At 42.3% G+C, this 18,588-nt stretch overlaps 1 protein-coding gene across 4 annotated transcripts in view; it reads right to left on the reverse strand.

Moving 5' to 3' along the window:
- SORCS1 (sortilin related VPS10 domain containing receptor 1) overlaps positions 1 to 18,588 on the reverse strand; it is a 497,958-nt gene that overhangs the window by 318,596 nt on the left and 160,774 nt on the right. For all 4 annotated transcript variants that reach the window (XM_047703168.1, XM_047703167.1, XM_047703165.1 and 1 more), the window contains exon 2: positions 2,017 to 2,084. In XM_047703168.1, coding sequence (XP_047559124.1) covers positions 2,017 to 2,084 — 68 coding nt within the window. The remainder of the gene's footprint in view (positions 1 to 2,016; positions 2,085 to 18,588) is intronic.

The following is an 18,588-nucleotide window of genomic DNA, read 5'->3' on the forward strand; positions in this document are numbered from 1 at the left end:
TTCTGGATTGTGATGTCATTTTCATTTTACTAACCCCCCCCCCCACTTGAAATGAGAGAAAAACATCCTCCCTAGGCTGGAGCATGGGTCACAGTGCCCCATGAGAGGGAAAGGAGTACGGTGAACCTGACTTTCAGCAGTCTAGGGCAAGCTGCTCCTCCTGTCCCTGGGGCCTGCCCTTCCAACTGACTTACAGCTGCTAATAGCCTCTGTCCACTGAGACAGAATTGCGTATCTTTTAATTTTCCAATATGCCAACTACACTTTATACAGCAGATGCGCTGCAGAATAAAGCTGGCTTTTACCTTCATGTATGTACATACATTAGAGATATCTATCAAGGAAACCTAAGCTAGTCTGATGAAGGGGTCCTGAATTTAAACAACAGAGCAAGTGTCAGGCCCTTAATGCCTTAAAGAATTGCAATCTTTGAGGCTCCTACCAAACCTCCCACACCTTAATTTAGTTCCATTATTTCCTTGGAACCAAATCTCTGCATAATTGACCTTCTAGATGGGGGCAGAGTTCAATAATCTGGACACCTCATACCGGATTCTATCCCTCTCTTCAGTCTGCTGGGGTTTTCCTAAAGCACACAACAATTTATTTGGGGTTTCCTATACAGAGTGTGAAGCCTACTGGAAAACAGCCATTGGGTTAAAAGAAAATTTAGCAAACAATCCTTTTGTGGGGTAGATTCCTTTGGCCTGTAACCCATGACCCTCCTCTGTGTGACAACGGCATTGCCCTACAGGGACAGGCCCTGAAATCCAACTGCTATTAAGCAAGGTCAATCCCTCTCATCCCCCATCACTGTTCACTGTGGCAGGGATGGAGCCCTGACACAAAGGGCAGATTGGACTCTTTCTCTCTAGACATCAGCCCTGACCCCAAGGACCAGCAACCAGGCTTTTCTGATCATGTTAACTGATAGGGGATGAAGTCCCCCTTCCACTCCCGATCCTATGTGGAGGACAGCCACCAGCTTGTGTCTGCCCAGAGATGACTCCCAGCTTCTGTGTTATTAGTATAATCTCTCCCACTTCGTCTGTGCACACAGTGTATGTGTTCAGGGATGGCTGATCAGAAGTGATAGTCAACATATTAAAAACATCATTGTAACTATGGCACCGACCAATGAGACTCTGGGCTAGATGCCAATCCAGTGATCACTGGATATTATCCCTGGGGTCATCTTCATCATCTTCCTGGCTCAGGGACTGTCACAAGATTCCAGGTTTAACCAACAGAGCACCTCCTGTGCTTAAGGTTGGTTTAGGTGTGGACACATGACACAGGCTGGCAAAGACCCCAGCAGGATGAGACCAATAAGGCAGACGTTTACCAACAAACAGAAACAGAAGAACATATAGTCCCTCAGAACAAAAGGAGAGAAGAGAGGGCTGGATTTCTGAGGACATTCCAGTCCCCAGTTTCAGCCCAGCTGCACATGGCTGCTGGTGTTCAATGAGTTAGTCTGATCCTAGGGGATCGATAGCTTTCGTCTGAAGAATTCATTGTACACACTCTGTGTGTGAGACAATACAGTGTGAATCCCAGAGATGAAGGCATGCACGCGAGTGTGTGAACACCTGTGTGCTAGTGAGCTGAGGGCCAGGAAGGGACGCAGGGAAAAAGCTATAGTGCCAGGGTGGCCGGGGACGGCCAACCCAGCGGTGCTGTAGATCCCATCTGCAAAGACACCTCCATTCTTTGTTTCTGCTCCAACGAGCTCACATATCAGTGAGAACTGTGGGAAGCAAAATGCATAAAGACAACCTAATGACCAGTTTAGCAAAAGACCTATGACCAAAACATGGGGTGTATAGAGAAGTAAGGATCTGGCTTGCCTGGAGATAAACCCCAACCCATGTGTAAAGGAAACTGAAAGCAAAAGGGAAGCAGCTAGAACACAGAACCAAAAATCATCCCCCCAGGATAAAAGGGTGGGGAACAGCAGTCACAGGTGTCATGTTTAAGTAACACAGTAACCATTAGCTCACTTTATCTACATACCTCCAAAGCGAGCTCTCAGTGATGCTCCCCAGGTTATAGTCATAGAGCTTTGTCAAAATGAGAATCACCTGAAGGCAAAAGAAGAAATCATGGTTAGTCTCAAACAATTACAATCTCATAGAACTGAAATGGCCCAAGGGAGGACTTAGGATTCCTTTAATGGGTGCTTAACATAATTGAATGAATTGTTACAGCATCACTTACACCGACTGGGGTAGGGTTTTCCAGGTCCTTCCTTTAAACTGCTCAGGCCTGATTCCCTCCCCAACTTTCTCCCTCTGTCTTGCAGTGAGTTACCTGCCCATCCAGGCATTCCTTACCCTGGTGGCCTGAAGGCTTTCAGGGAAGGCTAGCAGAGCTGTCAAACAGGGACCCTGCAAGAGAGCCCCTGGGCAGATGGTCGGGAGAAAGTTAGGTCCCTGATACGGGTCCCAGCCCTAGTAGCTGTACCACACTGGGAAGGTTGTTTCGCTTCTCTGAACCTCAGTGTTCCCATCTATTAAGAGGGTGAGCAGTAATGCCATCACCCAGAAAGGCTTGCTGTGAGGAGTTAAAATAGGTAATAAATGCTAATTATTCTTCAATCTGCGTGGGGTTTTTAATGTCAATTCCTTCCCTTTCTTCTCCTTTGTAGGACTAGCTTTATCCATTTCTTCTGATTCTCCAGTTCCTGGAAAGCCACCGGATGGAGTCCAGCCTTCCACACGGGCTCAGCAAGAACATTTTAACAGGAGCATATTTATGTTTTATGGGGTCCTGAAGCGTACAGAATTTGGGGAACCCTCCGTAAAGAAAAGAATATAAACATACGAACTCAAACTTAAAAAGGCGTCTCGGGACACCGACACGTCAGCTCCATTAGCTTCACGGCAAACCCTCCTCTGACTTGAACCCACAGCTGCTCGCGGCGTCACTCAGAAACTCAACTACTCAGCTCTTTCTTTCAGAATTCATCACTCACTGGACATTTGTTAGGAACCCAGGATTTCGCCGGATGCCCGAGGAGAGCATCAGTACAGATGAGGCCTGGTAGTCCGTGGTCCAGTTAGGACATGAGGAGCCCACCAAAGATAACCTGGGTGGACAGACAGAGGATCTACCTCTCCTCAGTCCCTCGGACCCTCACGGCCATCATGGCTGCTTCCTCCAGCATCCGCAGAGATCACCAGGGCCCCCCATTACCTGGAAGGCACGAGCCCCAGGACACGTGGGAGAATCCACAGAGCAGTGTGCTCCCGCCCAGTGAATTCTCACCCCCCATTCACTCTTCTTACGTAAGGACGAGAACTGAATAGGCCTGCTCTGTTTTCTGTCAAGGTTTCTATTTCTGATTCACACAACCGAGAACATTTGGCCCAGTCCTGCTGTTTCCCACTCAGCAGAAACATGTTGACATCGATTTCCAGGATTTTCCCTGAAGGCCAAGGGATCGGTTCTGGTCACAGTGAGCACAGAACATTCCAACCTTGAAATCCAAGGCAGCGAGCTGTCAAGGAGTGCTCAATCCTTCCAGGTTCCACTCTGCTCGCACAGGCCTTGATTTACCGAAGGCACGAGCATCCGTGAGCAGATTCCCAACAGCTCCTTCCCAGAAAGCAAACCGGAACTCCACCACCTCGGGCCTGTTCCAAGTTCAAGGGAATGAAGAGCTGCGGTGACCCAGACAGGCAGAGCTCTGCGGAGCGCTGCTTTCGGGCCGCCCTTCTCCTGAACCACCACGCAGGCTTCCTGCAAGGACCTGCTCTGAACTTGCTTCTTTAGCAAAATGTGAGCATGTGTGAGGTACTGGGCACCTATAGGTCTATCAGATGGCTCACCTGTGGTGGGGGCATATGCTTCACAGGTCTGCGTGCCAATTAAGTCCCTCTGAGTGCTAAGTTTCAATCACCGCCATCCCAGGAACGCTGATCGCCAGCAGCAGGGTGGCTGTTTGTTGGAAGACACAGAGTGGCGTTGCCACTCCGCCTCCGTATGATTTTGCCAAATAGTCCTATAGATCCCCCACCAAGAAAATGGGGGTGTGGGCATAGAGCATTTCTCGGTAGTTGCTCTCTTGATACAATACAGTGGTAAACTAAATAATGAAGTTCAGCGGGGCCCAGCCTGCGCCTCGCACCCATCTGATGGTGGAATTCAGACGAGCCCCGGAGAAGGAACGTTTTAACCCAGCAGGTAATGGTGTGGAGCGCACGCGCACACGCACACACACACACACACACACACGCATAAACTGTTTAAGCAATTCTTAGGCAGGGCGGCAGGGAGGTAAAATCCACTCCTTGACTCCTCTTGAGGGGCTAGGAAAACGAAAATGCCACTGATACACTCAGGCAGTTTATCAATACTATGCCAGAAGAGGCATCCTTTCTGGCATTCCAAAGTATACCTGCTTGAATCAATCTGCTCTTTCTGTTTTGAGAACGAGAGCAAGAAAGAAGGGGGACCTGCTAACCTTTAGTTATGTCTCCAATCGATTCCTTGCAATCTCTCTCCTCCTCATTTTTCCTTTCCCTGTGTGCTTTATTTACCTCCATACTCCTACATAGTGATGCCTCATTGTATCAGATCTGGTTTGTTGTTCCTTTATTTTCCCGTCCTGGTTAATTAGCCATACTAGTTAATAGAATTAGTACCTGTTAAAGGGTCCACAACCCAAACTACAAGTATTAGATGAGGAAAAGGGGAGAATGCAATTGCCTGGCTACTCTGGTTCCCATGTGTACTAATTTTGCATATTTTTCAAACTTAAAAAAAAAAATCAGTGAAACTTTTTCATCAAGTGAAATGTGATATGTACTTAAAAATATATGGACAGTAATTTATTTTTACTCATTCAGTAAACAATTTTCATGTATAGATTTAATTCTATGAGCCCAACTGCATAGAATTTAATTATAAATCCAATCAATGAGAGCAAGGCTGTTTTGATGCATACACACGCAAAATGGAATACTCATCAGCATCTCATTTCTTTCTCTATTTTGTTTTCATTATATAGTACCAAAATATCCCTGATTCAAAACTGCAAGTGATGACCATACGGCAATAGCTTTTTTAGGTTCCTTTTAAATTTCTTAGGATACTTTCTTTAAATAGCTATAATCCAACTATCGATGGCTTAACCACCTCTACCTGCACTGAGCCAGGATCTCAGCACCCAGTCATCTGTGGCACGATGTGCAGTGGCTTGGCCAGGGATTCCCCACCTGGGCTAGGAGCCACAGCATCTTGTGCCGCCGTACCCTTGTTTCGCTGTGGCTCCTTCCTGCCATATCCACTGCTTACAAAGCTACTGGGGGAACATCACTTGGTCTCTATGTATAAAGAGCATGTTGAAGTCAACCTACCAAGCTGTTATTTTCTAACTATCCATCCCTTAGAAGGTGAGAGAGTGCCAGAAAACAGTGCTGGGATCTGTGCAGGGATGAGTGGGGTTCTTCAAGGAAGTGATCATGGGCTTCCTCCCTAGGACTGAGCTAAACTGACACTATCTGGGCTCACACCAAACTACTGTGCCTTCTCCCAGAGTCTTCCAAAGCTCCTACCAAATAATTCCACCAATTCACCAACCCCAGCCTCTCACCCACCCTCCTATATGTAGACGCTAAGAAACCATCACATTAAAAAAATATATGCAGTATACATACACGTGCACATATACACAGTGCATATGTGTCTATGTGGGATGTTGTTGGGCCATTAAAAAGAAAATCCTGCCATTTGTATCAATATGGATGAAACTGGAGGGCATTCTGCCAGGTGAGATAAACCAGATAGAGAAAAATAAATACTGTATGGTATCACTAATATGCAGAATATAAAACAAACAAAAACTGATTTCACAGAGACAGAATATAATGGGGGTTGTTATGGGTTAGGAGGGGAGGAGGAAATGGGGAGATACAGGCCAAAGATAACTTTTCAGTTATAAGAAGTTCTGGTGTACATCAGGGTGATATAATTAATAATACAATATTGTCCATTTGAAAGTTACTGAGAGTAGACCTTAAGCATTCATACCAAAAAGCAAATAAAACAAAAAACACAAAACAAAAATCAAGAGAAAGAGAGAGTTAACTATGAAAGGTGATGGAAGTGTTAATTATCTCTGTCTTAGCAATCATTACATGATGCATATGTATATCAAAGCACCACACTGAGTACTTTAAATATATTCAATTATATTTGTCAATTATTCCTCAATAAATTTGGAGGGGGCGGGAAGCAACCATCACAATGGACCCTAGGGGAGGGAAATGTCCATCCCCCTCTCCCCTCATCTAACCCCAACTTCCGTCTTCACTGGGTTACAAAACAAAAGCATTCACAGAGATAAACAGAGACACTACTATGCCAATGGCTATTCACAGTGTTCTCTTGTGAAACCGTAAAAGGCAGCCAAGAATATTCTGTTGTAGCAAAACATCAGGACAAGCCTTTTTGTCAGGTGTGCATCCGACTGGGTTTTGCAGCAACCCAACTTTATAGGGAGGTAGTCTCCATTATGGCCGGTACTGGGGCATATGACCCTTTGAATGTGACAAGCATGTTTTCTTTAACCGACATAAAAATATAATTTAGAAATGAAACCCCAAACACTTAAGGAACCCCTATAACACCCTACTGATAACCTGGTTCGACACAATATCTTTTGGAAAACATCTGTATTAATAACTAGACCAACATTTATGCCACACGTCCCAAGTAGAAGGATAGGAATTCTCCATTTCTTTCCCTAAGGAAGGAACATGGTGCACTGACACTTTCCTTTGCTAACTTATGACAATGAATCCCAGGGGAAGGGGGATGGGAGGCCAGTGGGCATCAGTGTATCTCCCATTCCCACAACTCTCTGAGGAGGATGCACATATTTCCCCATGAGTGTTTTCTCCTAATTCTTCATCTTAGGAGTAGCAACCTGGTAGAGGGTTACTGAGAATCTTTCTTGAAGGAGCTTGCTTAGCAAGCTTACTATTCTTCTTAAATAATGAATTTAGCTTAGGATAGCTGTAGAAGAACTTAGGGACATTTAGACAGATTTCAATTCTACCAGAACGCTTGATCTGGCCAGTGAACTTCACCTCATCTCATCTTTTCTGGGAAGTCTTAGAAAAGCAAGACATGTCCCTTTTTTTCCCTTGGGTCCAACTGCAGAAACAGATTCTAATCCCAAGGCAAACAAAAGTGTGTCCTTGGGCTCCTTGACAGTAAGCAATCTGGGCTAAAAGATCCTAAAGTCTCTTTTACTCCTGAAGATCTATAGTTCTAAATCCAGAACAATGTAGATGGTGACACTGTGTGCTAGTCTATAAAACAAGGAATTTTCTTTTGTATTTCTTTTAGTTATTAGTGATTCAGGGCTGGCCTGGGCAAGTGTTTTTGTCATTGTAACATGTGGGGAGACCCCACAGAACTCATCCATGCTAACTGTCATAACTCTACCTACCTGGGGTGGGGCACAGTCTGGCTTGGGTGAACAATGGCAAAACCACACTGAAGATGCCGGTAGGTTGGTTCAGGGCTAAAGCTATCTACCTCCATCCTTTTCCCACCAACTACCAGCATGCCCTGCTGTTTCCTCATTGCCCTGTCTCCAGTGACCTCCTCTCTGCTTGCCAGATACCAGTGGCTGGATATTTTTAAAACTGTGGACAGAAGTGATATGGGGTCAAAAAATTATAAGGCTTGAAGAGATCTAGAACAATCTTTCAGAGGACTGAAGGACTAGATACAACATAAGAGGAGCGTTCAATAGCCAGAAATTTTTGTTGTTGTTTTGGGTTGTTTTCTTTGCACTCCAGTTTTAGGGAAAAGAAGCAAACTTACAATAGTGGTTTTCCTAAAAATATGCATACTCCAGATTGTGTCTTTGGCTCAGAAAGCATTTATTCAACTTTCTAACTTAAGAAGAAGTTCTCATTCCTTTGAGTACCCATGAATTCTTTAAGAATATGATCTAATAAAATCTATGAGCATAAAACAATGACTTAACTTTAATGATATCACTGATCTCCTGAATCCTAGGGGGGTCATGAATCCAAGAATAAGAACCCTCTCTAATTCCCAGAAAATGAGAACTTTCTTCAGAAGAAAGAACATTCAGCTCTAAAATTCTATACACTGAATTCAATAAATATTTATTAAGCTTTCTTAAGAGGCAAGGATAAAAAAATAAAATAATAATAATTTAAAAAAAAACCACTATGTGCTGTGAGGACACAAAGGGAGAATGAGACTCGTACCAGGCCCTGGAAGCTCACAGTCAAATAGAGAGGCAGAGCTGTACACAGATGGTTACACTAAGGAAGACAAAGGTTTGCAGCAAGAGGACAGTGTTTAAATCTCTTAGAAAGCATGCAAGAAAAGTATAATCAGGTATAGATTCTTACAAAAGAAGACAGTCAAGACAAATCCTATTAGACGTGTGTGATTCTGATGGTCATGAGAAGCTACAGAGCTGGTAGCTCCGTAAGGGCTCCCTTCTCAGAGCAGTCAGAAGACAGCAAGTTCCCTGGGAGACACAGAGTATCAGAAGACACAGATAATGTTAGGCTCTACTGTGGATGCCTTAAATATAGGATGGCAGTATGCTCCGTCAAAACATACAAATAAACAAGCAAACAAACAAAGGCTTTGGAATAAAAAAACCAGACTTTTGAGTCTGGGTTTAGCCACCTGTTAGAAAGAAACAGAACACTAAAAATCACTTAAATAATGAGACACAGTTCCTCTCTAAAAGTGTTCATGCTTAGTGCTGTGCATCCTCCTGTTTGCAAGGTGGTCCTAACACTTCCTGTAGCACGTGCAGACACAGCTACACTCACAAAGAAAAGAAGGACCTCTATTCCACATCTGTTTTTGTTTTTAAATTAGAAAAGAAACTCTCTCCAAAGCCCTTCCAGCAAAATCTCTATAGTCTCAATGACCAGTGTTGAGCCACATGCCCCCATCACGGCTTGAATGAAAGTTGGGAAAATGAGGAGGACAGAGGTCTGGAGAAGGACTTGGTGTTTTCTATAGTAAGAGATGAGCTGTGCCAGTCAAGAAGTAGAGGGTAGTGGCTGCTGAGTAACAATGAGTAGTGTCTGCTACTGCGTGACCTCAAATAATCACTTAAATACTGAAAAGACTTATTAAAAACAAATGTGAGAAAAGGAGACAAGGTTACCTCTCTCCTTAGTCTCTTAGAAATGGGAGACGCAAGCAACAGGAAGTGGAAAAATTCTGTGAAAATGTTCAAGTATGCTGCAGATGTAAATAGTTGCTATTATTAATAACATCTAGCATTTATTGGAGGCCTAGTCTGTGTGCCAGACAAATTTCATCATTAAGGGTATTTCAAATAATTATCTCTCTTTTTCTGGTGAGGAAATTGAGGCACACAGAGGCTAAGAAATTTATTCAACTGTTGTGTGGTGAACAAGTTGAAATCACATTATATATATATAGACTCTTACTCACTGTGCTTCATTATCTCCAGGGTATGTTGTCCTAACTGAGTATTTCTGTTACTAGAAGTTAGTGAAGGATCCTTACTTTCTGTCCAATTCAAAAGTATTGTAGACCTGTTACCCATCAGACACGGCATCAGCCAGACTCCTCCTTTACTTTGCCTTCTCCTAGACATCCCTGGAATATGTTTTCCTTATATGATATAAACTGGAGTTTTAATTCTTTATTGACCATATGTCAATGGCATTTTCATTTGTCATTTTTAATTTGTTTTAAACAAACCTTTGAACCTGAGTGAAATCCAATGTTAGGGGGTGACCCTTCCACTTAAATCACAGAAGTTGGTGGCTTCCAGATCAGGGGTTCCAGATAATGAATGCCCGCACATCGAACTGCAGATTTCAACAGAACAGCCTCTAGTATCTTCATTTTCAGGAGATTTATGTGAATGTGTAATTGCACTCCATTTGAGTCATCCAAGGGATGAGAATTCAATAATAGCTAAATCAGATTAAGAGACCTCAGAGGGGAACTGGAAGGTTGGTACGATGGTGCACACAACCCCTGCACGTGGGCATCCTAAGTCATCAGACAGAGGTGACCCAGCACACACAAACACAATTTGAAAAGAAAAACCAGGAGAAAGGGTGGGATGAATGTGGGGTGTGGGGCTAGCCAGAAAGCAATCAGATTTTGGCCTCTGGGGAGTCCTGGATCCCAAATGGCCTTCACGTTTTCTAAGAATCCACATAATTTAATAAAATGTTTCTTTATGTAATATCCTCTGAATGGCATTGAAATGGTGTGAGAGTGAATTACATGGCTACTGGACCACCCCGAGGAACTTGAAAGACCGGATAGCCAACAGTGAGGCAGACAGACACAGGGGTATATAGGTGACTGACTCAACAGGAGGCAAAGACCAAACCGTAGAATATGGGACAGCCCTTTAGGAGAGTAGAATGTTTTTAAGTAAAAATCTGCCATATCCTCCCCTGAATCTGTTCCCCTCTAGAGGTAATTTGCAGCTAGGATATGAGGTCACAGGAGCTGTGGAGCACTGTCCCAGGAGTTTCCATGTGAGAAAGACTACAACTCTCATTCAAGGCCAACTCACATCTCTCTCCTCTCTTCTGCTGAAAGTCGAAGTTCTTTCCTGGTAGTGACTAGCAAAGAAATGCAGGTAATAAAAGGCTATTATACTCTCTTCCTAGAACCAGGTCATTCTATTTAGCAAACAAAAACCAATGGACCCAAGCTGTCCTTTGATGCAAGTCTTGAAAACAGAACTTGTTTTTCTATTTTTCAAGGTGAGGGACACTGTCAACCAAAAAAAAAAAAAAAAAAAAAAAAGTATTCTCTCCAAAATCTGGAGATGCTCAACACTTCAGTCCTCCAGAGTCTTCTTTCTTCTCCCCCTCCTCTTTTTTGAATAAAAAAAGAGAATAATTCCCAAAGCATATATCCATATCTAGCAGATAATGTTAACTATTTCATATTCCCCTTTCTCTATTTAAATTACTCTGCTCTAAATTATACTCTATTCTAACCGTCTGCATTACACTAGGAGAGATAGACAGATGCTAAATTAAATGATCTTTTTTTTTCTCCTAGAAAAAAGCCTGATAACCACTATCAATGTAATCTCCAAAAAGTACCAAGATAAAATGATTGTACAAAATATGAGGAAAATGCATACTCAAGGTAAGACCTCTCTACAGGAGGGAGAGTAAAATAGAAAAATTAGACCTGGAGAGTGCTAAAGGCAAAGCTTCAAGCCATGAAAGCAAATAAGGCTAGGGAGGAGGTGGAGAGAAGCAGGAAACTCAGTGAGTTGTTTGGAAACCACACAGAATACCCAGTACAAGTACAAGTCCACTGCTTCATAAACCAACCAACCATATATGATGCTCTCCTCATCCCTGCCCCCCCATAAGAAGGTAACAGACAGAACTTCTCCTTTGACTTAATCCCTACTTGAATTAGGTCAACGGGTACTTATACAGAAACACAAATAAGGAATTACAAAACTGTAAGAAATTATTTCTTGCATTATCTTTTCAAAATCTAGAAAACAAAGAAAGGAAACACCTATGACGAAGTTAAAGGGGAGGAATGTAAGGCTATAAGGAGAGGAAAAGGGACATGAGGAATGGAGAAGTTCCCTTTTAACTTCCCCATACACTGATATGAGGAATACAGACCTCCAAGCTCTCAAATCATTCTCTGTCAGAATTATAGACACTATCTAAATATTAAACTCTCCCGACGTGAGAGCCCACACACGAAATGAACACACCATTAAGCAGTAAACTGTGTGTTAATGATGAGGGGCTCTTCTGTTCTTATGCTCCCTTATGTTAAGCTTCAATATAAAGAAATGAACCAAGTCATTCCTTTTCTACTTTTGCATCTCTTGGTTTTTATGCTGTTATTCATGGATCTGAAGAGGTTAACTCAATTTTTAAAAATACTGCTTTTTCAAGGTTAACACAACACACTAACAGGAAGCCAATAAATATATGCATTTTATGGTGATCCAAGTGTCACAAGATGAAGCTCAATAAAAATGGCATAAAGAATGAGAATGCAGCCTTTAATTTTTTTTTTTTTTTATTTTCTCTTCTCACCACACAATGAAACTAAAACAATAAGGATAAAAAATCAGAGACAGTTAATATGGTAAGTTTAAATATTTTCCTTTACCTTGGGAAAATCTTAAGGTGAGCCACGGAGGAAGAGAAACATTTTACTCTCTTTAAAAAAATGAATAAATAAGCAATAACAACAGACCTTTATTAACAGATCTTTTGTTCGCCCTGTCTGAGTGCTAAGGCGTGATGGGACACAATTTGCCCAAGAGGAAATTCAAAGCTTAAAAAAGCTGGCTTGAAAGTGAAATTTAAATAACATCTTGAAATCCCAAGTAAAATCTATTAATAAATAATAAAGGCTTCTGTTGGAGGAAAGAATCCTCTAGAAGTTAAATGATTCTTACATATTTCTTGTCATATAATCACAGAACCAAAATGAGTCTACATGACTCTAGTTCTAATCCTCTACAATGGCATCTAGGTGACTGGTGGGTGGTTATAAAAATATTTAGCACTTTGTCATTCTTTCTTTTTTAATTTTTTTAAGATTTTATTTATTTATTTGACAGAGAGAGATCACAAGTAGGCAGAGAGGCAGGCAGAGAGGGGTGGTGGTGGAAGTAGGCTCCCCGCCGAGCAGAGAGCCCGGTGTGGGACTCGATCCCAGGACCCTGAGATCATGACCTCAGCTGAAGGCAGGGGCTTAATCCACTGAGCCACCCAGGCGCCCCATCACTTTGTCATTCTTTTAAAGGAAACTTAAGACAAAATTGGAAAGGACTGCAAAGATCATGTAACTCTAACCACCTCGTCTGACAAATGTGGAAGTTAGATTTCTAGAAGAATCTGTTCTTGAATAAGGAGCTTCTGAGAGTAAGGACTAATCTTAACATGCCATATGTGGACTCAGAGCATGGAGGAGGGGGTTCCTGTGTACAGAGGGAGGGACTGGAGAGGACCAGTTCTGACATGGGGGAGAGATCAAGGAGTCAGGTGAGGACTGCAACCAGGAACATCAGGCCTCGACATGGGTTTTGTGAGGGTAAGAGTCATGCAATTTGAGTACCTCTCTTCAGAAAACAGAATAAAAAATTATGAATAAAACAAGGTTTAACGGTGAATGTTTATGAGAATGACAAGTTAGCTCACAACAAATTACCAGTGCCTTAAAAATTCACATACTTTTCTTCTGAGATACCTTTAGGCAGTTTGGCAAAAAAATAAGAAAATAGAAACGTTTTCTGATCGCAACCTAGCTTTCCCTCTGTATATGATGCGATCTACGATTCCCCCCAAATGCCCAGCATGCACAGGAGCCAATGCCTGTGAGGGCTCTGAATCTTAAGTTTCATTAGCTTCACTGCAAAGCCCCCTTTGAGTGGGATTACACCTCAGATGCTCATTAAGAATGGAGCTGTCCATTCCCACAGTCCTGGGCTGCAAATCCAGAGAGATGGATATATGCCTGGGCTGTGGGACACTGAGGAAGCCAATGGACTCTTGGGGCTTCGGTCTCCTCCCTGGTTACACTACACATTTGTAAGATCTCTTCCTATTATAATACCATCCAATGCCAAACACCCCAATCTACTCTATCTTCAGTGTTCCCAGCCTTAGTAAATGTTACTGTCATTGCTCAAGCTAGCACTCTGAGTGAATCTTCCTTGACTCTATTCCGGTTTTCTCCCCAAACCTTATCAGTCACTAAGCCCTACAAACTTCTCTCATTAACCTCACCTCAACTGTTCTGGGCTACTCCACTGCCTTTGACAATGCCCCCAGCCTTCTGTCTTGCTTCCCTCCAGGCACCTTCTGCACTGCTACTTTTTAAAAATAGCAATGTTTTGTGTGTGTGTGTGTGTGTGTGTGTGTGTGTGTGCGCGCTTTTCTCCCACTCTTCAAAATATCTGCATGGCCTCCCATTGATCTTAAAATTTAAGTTTCATAATCTGATCTACAAGGCCAAGTGTGACATGGCCCCTGCACGCATATCCAAATCACCGTCTTCCCCATACTTCTTTATTCTCACAAGTGCATGTGAATCTAGACATAATGTTCTCTTGCTGACCTAAAGAACTTCAATATGTGTTAATGGTCTGACTAACTGACTGTAAGTATATTGGTGATGGACTTTTCCAGGCATAAACAACACATTCCAGTTACATGAACAATTATCGTAGCAATCACCTAAAATAGAGTAGGATAAAAAAAAAATTCGAGTAATTGTAACACAAGGGCATTGTTATTTCACAAAATACTAATCGTTGGAATGATATTCCAAACACTTTGGATTTCCTCTTGGAAGTTTAGGCTGATGAAGGAATTAAATGCTAGACAATTCAATGCTGTGAATCTCTTTTGGGAGGGCTGGTAGTTGTAAAACATGCCTATGAACCAACCCAAAGGTTTACTGACTTTTCTGTTCTTTCATTCAAAAGTGCTAGCTATATAGTGGTAGGATAGAGACCTACAGTTAGAAGTTGAGAGGGCTAGATTCTGGTTACAGATTCAATTTTAATTCTTCGTATGACCTTACTCAGGTTAACTCTTTTCCTCCCTTTTATTATTGAGTAAGATTGATAACATTTGAATTCCATTTCTAACTAGATTATCATCACCAGTTTACATTATGGAATAGTTTTTAAAAATTTTTTGTCACTCTGCTATGCATTTTGAATAATATAATCTATGTACATTCTTTAAGATTTATTTATTTTAGAGAGAAAGACAGTGAGCATGCATGCATGCAAGTGGTGGGAAGGGCAGAGGGGGAGAGAGAGAGAGAGAATCTTCAAGCAAACTCCCCACTGAGTGCAGGGGCTCGACCTGGGGGTTGATTTCAGGACACTCAGATCCATGACCTGAGCCAAAATCAAGAGTCCTCTGCTTAACCAACTGAACTAGCCCCCAAGGCGCCCAGTCTACGTACGTTCTCTTAGCTATCCTATGAACCAATACATTTTTTTTTTTTTGCCACTTTCAGATGGCAGAGGAGTTTAAGGAATTTGTCCAACATCAGCTAGCCCATAAGTGGGATGTTGGTATTTGAAACCAAAAAAACTTAGACCAGAGCTCAGGTGCTTAATCACCATGCTACACGGTCTCTTTGGAGAGTGAAAGACAGAACTTTAAAGAGTTTCAAAGAGTATACCTCATGGCTTTCAATCAGCTCGATGCCAAGCTCTATCTATCTGTCAACTCATCTACCATGTATTTGGTTGTTTTTCTAGGCACTGACCATAATCCATATTTGTTTTTCTAAGTGCTACTAAGAAGGCAAAAAGTGAAAACAGATACCCGCCCTCATTGCACATTGTAGCTGAGAAGGGACTCACAGAGCTGAATACTTCAGGAAGGAAGTACTGTGGGAATAAAGAGAAAGGAGCAATCCCTAGCTGGATATACACAGGATCCTTTCAAGTTCTTACAGCAAGCAGGTGCTTTACACACAGTATGTCATTTAATTCATTTCACAATGCTGGGTGATAGTATTTGCCATCCTCACACAGGATGGCCCGGGGCGTGGGTCACACCTATGTAAGCTTAGATCTTCTTGGCTTCTGATCTGGAGAAGGGGCTTGAAGGAGAGGCCAAGTTAGTGTTTCCACACTCCTGAGGAGGGGTCAGTTTTGCGTCTCTCCTGCTGAGACCTCTGTGGACTCCATAGGCCAGAGAGTCACACCTCTCCTGATCCACTGGCATGTATAAAACACGGAGGGGTCATGTGCAGAAAAGAGGAGAGAAACTTCCCAAGAGTCTACAACAAGACCATTTATCTGCCCCTCTGCTAGTGAGAAAAACTGAAAGTCACTCAAATGTCCCCAAGTCAAACACAGGAAACAAGGCTTCAGTAAAGAACGATAAGAAAGACTAGAAAAGAAGGGTTTCTCGGTCCTACATGGGAAATCAGTTGCAGAAATGGATAAAGTATGTCACTGCTGCATCTCTCTTTTTAATCCTTTAATTCTAAATCAAGACACTAGTGAAATTTAGAAACCCAATACCCTGTCTGGTGTAGGAAATGCAAATCTCCCAGGAAAAAACCCAGGTGCTGACCCACTGTGAATGGCCCTCTGCCGAGAGAAGGATGTGCGCGGTTCACATCGCTGACCAGCAGTGTGAGGGGGTCTCTGGGCCCAGTGGGAGGGGGCTCTGGGAAGTGATTCAGAGACAACGGGGGAAGGGGAAGCACCAGAACCCACTGCCTGGCTGCTGTAGGAGGCTAGAAGAAAGAAAAAAGAAAAAAAAAATCTATTTTCTTGAAAATAGAACCTCTTCCTTAGATTTCCTATTTTTTTTTCCTTTAAACTGTCCAAGATTAATGTGGCAAAAATAAAATGCCCCACAGGCTGCTTATTTTGACGCTTACTACAGCACATAAAAGTGAAGAATTAGCATGGAATGAATAATTTATTTAGTGCTTTACTGTTGTTTTAAACAAATCACTTCCATGAAAGCAATGTGTATTCAAGCAATAAATCACTGTTTAGCACTCTGTCGTGAGGAAAAGATAACCACTTGGCAGAATTATTGAATGGCAGTTCCTGGCGGGGAGGCAGGCACAATAAAGATAAAGGTGATGTCCTTGGACTTTGGGATTTCGAAGGAGCCTGGGTCTGAGTGAGATGCTATAATGAGACCCTTCCCTGTAGTCACAAGGTTTAAATGAGCACCTACTTCTGCTAATGCATCTGATATTAAGATTAGCAGGACATAACTTATTATTACCTCGGAGCTACTGTTATTTTACTAAGGCAATGAACGTAGGCCAAGCATAGAACCCAAGTGTCTGGGATACGTTACTGAAATAAAACAGTGAGTTCTATGCCTTTGAGTTGATCCCTACTTGAGGGGGGAAGCAGGGGCTTCAGAACACCAAGGGAAACTGGTTCAGGCCAAAAGAATGATCCTGATTCTCTCCTCAAAGTCAAATTAGACAATGGGACTTTCTATTGTCCCAGCTTTATGAAGTTCTCAGATTGAAATAATAATCCTGGTTTCTGTTGTGCAAAGAAACAAAGCAGTCCCCACAGGGCTTAACTAGCTCAGATTACACATTTTGATATGTCTCTTTTTTTGTTTTTAAACCAATGCTGCTAACACAACCTGAGGTCAGACACTTAAAGCTGAGATCCCCTCAGCCTTCCATTAGTTCTGGCAACTAGTGACAATTAGTACAGCTGGTAATTCCTGTCACTTACAGTGCAGAAGACTGACGGCTTGATGTTTACACATCTGGAGGAAGAGCAAAACCCATCCACTCTATGAACTTCATCAAAGGTTTCTGCTGCAAAAACCTTCATCTCATTTCCCTCTGGCTTCAAAGTAATAATTAATAGCATGTCACCCTCAAGGAGTTTAGAAAACCAGTATTCCCCAGCCCTACTTTAAGTGGTTTAAGAAAGAATAAACTCTCCGCCTCTTTTATAAGATAGTCTCAACTTTGCCAAAAATGTGCTGAAAGCTGAAAACAAAACTTCTGGCCACTGGAGTGAAGGTGACAGGCACTGAGAAATGTCATGAATTTGATGCTTCTCGTCACCTTAATGATATTTGCTGGTTTTTGTTTTGTTTTGTTTTGTTTTGTTTTTTAAGTATCTCAGTGTCAGCATTTTATCAAGCTCAGGCAAAACTCAAAATGTTGTTGGCTTCCAGCCAACCAGAAATGCTTCACCCTCAGGAATAAACTAATCGATGAACAGCTCTCTACAGAATGTTCACTATGTTCACGGCAGAACCGTAGACCCTATGGGAGACAAAAGGATAGAAAATGTAATTTCTGCCACCCAGGAATTTACGATGTATGCAGAATCTGATTATCTCTCTCTTGTTCAGAAACACTCAAGGTTCCTTTGCCTCAGTAGGACTAAATTAATTCCCTCTTCTTCCACAGGACATCGAAGGTCCAGTCCATACAGCACCTATCTACTTTCTATTTTTTTATTGGTTGCTACTTCTCCTTGCAATCCTGCCTTCATGACTGCCCTGTTATTCTTTGAACCACCATGAATTTTCAGGCTGCTGGTGCTTTCTCAATTTCCAATACTCAGTTCAAACATCACCTCCTCCGTGAAGCCATCCCAGCCTCTCTGGACAGAGTTCATGGTTGTATCTTGCCTCTTTAGCATAGAGTACTTCAACTATGGCCCTTAGGCCATCACTTTCATTACTTGTTTACCTGTCTCTTCTATTAGGTTATCATCTAGTTATTGAATTTTATAATATAATTTCTTGTGCTTGGGGTCCCAGGGTGGTTCAGTCAGTTAAGCATCTCCCTTCAGCTCAGGTCATGATCTCAAGGTCCTGGGATCAAGCCCCATGTCTGGGCTTCCTGCTCAGTGCTTCTCCCTCTCCCTCTGCCTCTTCCTGCCTCCCCACCCATCCCACCCTACCACCCCGACTCATGCTCTCTCTCTCAAAAAAATAAAGTCTTAAAAAAATAATTTTAATAAAAAATGTAATTTCTTATGCTAAATGGAATATGACATTAAAGAAGCCCCAATATATGGTCAATGAATAATTACAT

This window comes from Lutra lutra, chromosome 14 (assembly GCF_902655055.1).
Source record: "Lutra lutra chromosome 14, mLutLut1.2, whole genome shotgun sequence".
Classification (NCBI taxonomy): domain Eukaryota; kingdom Metazoa; phylum Chordata; class Mammalia; order Carnivora; family Mustelidae; genus Lutra; species Lutra lutra.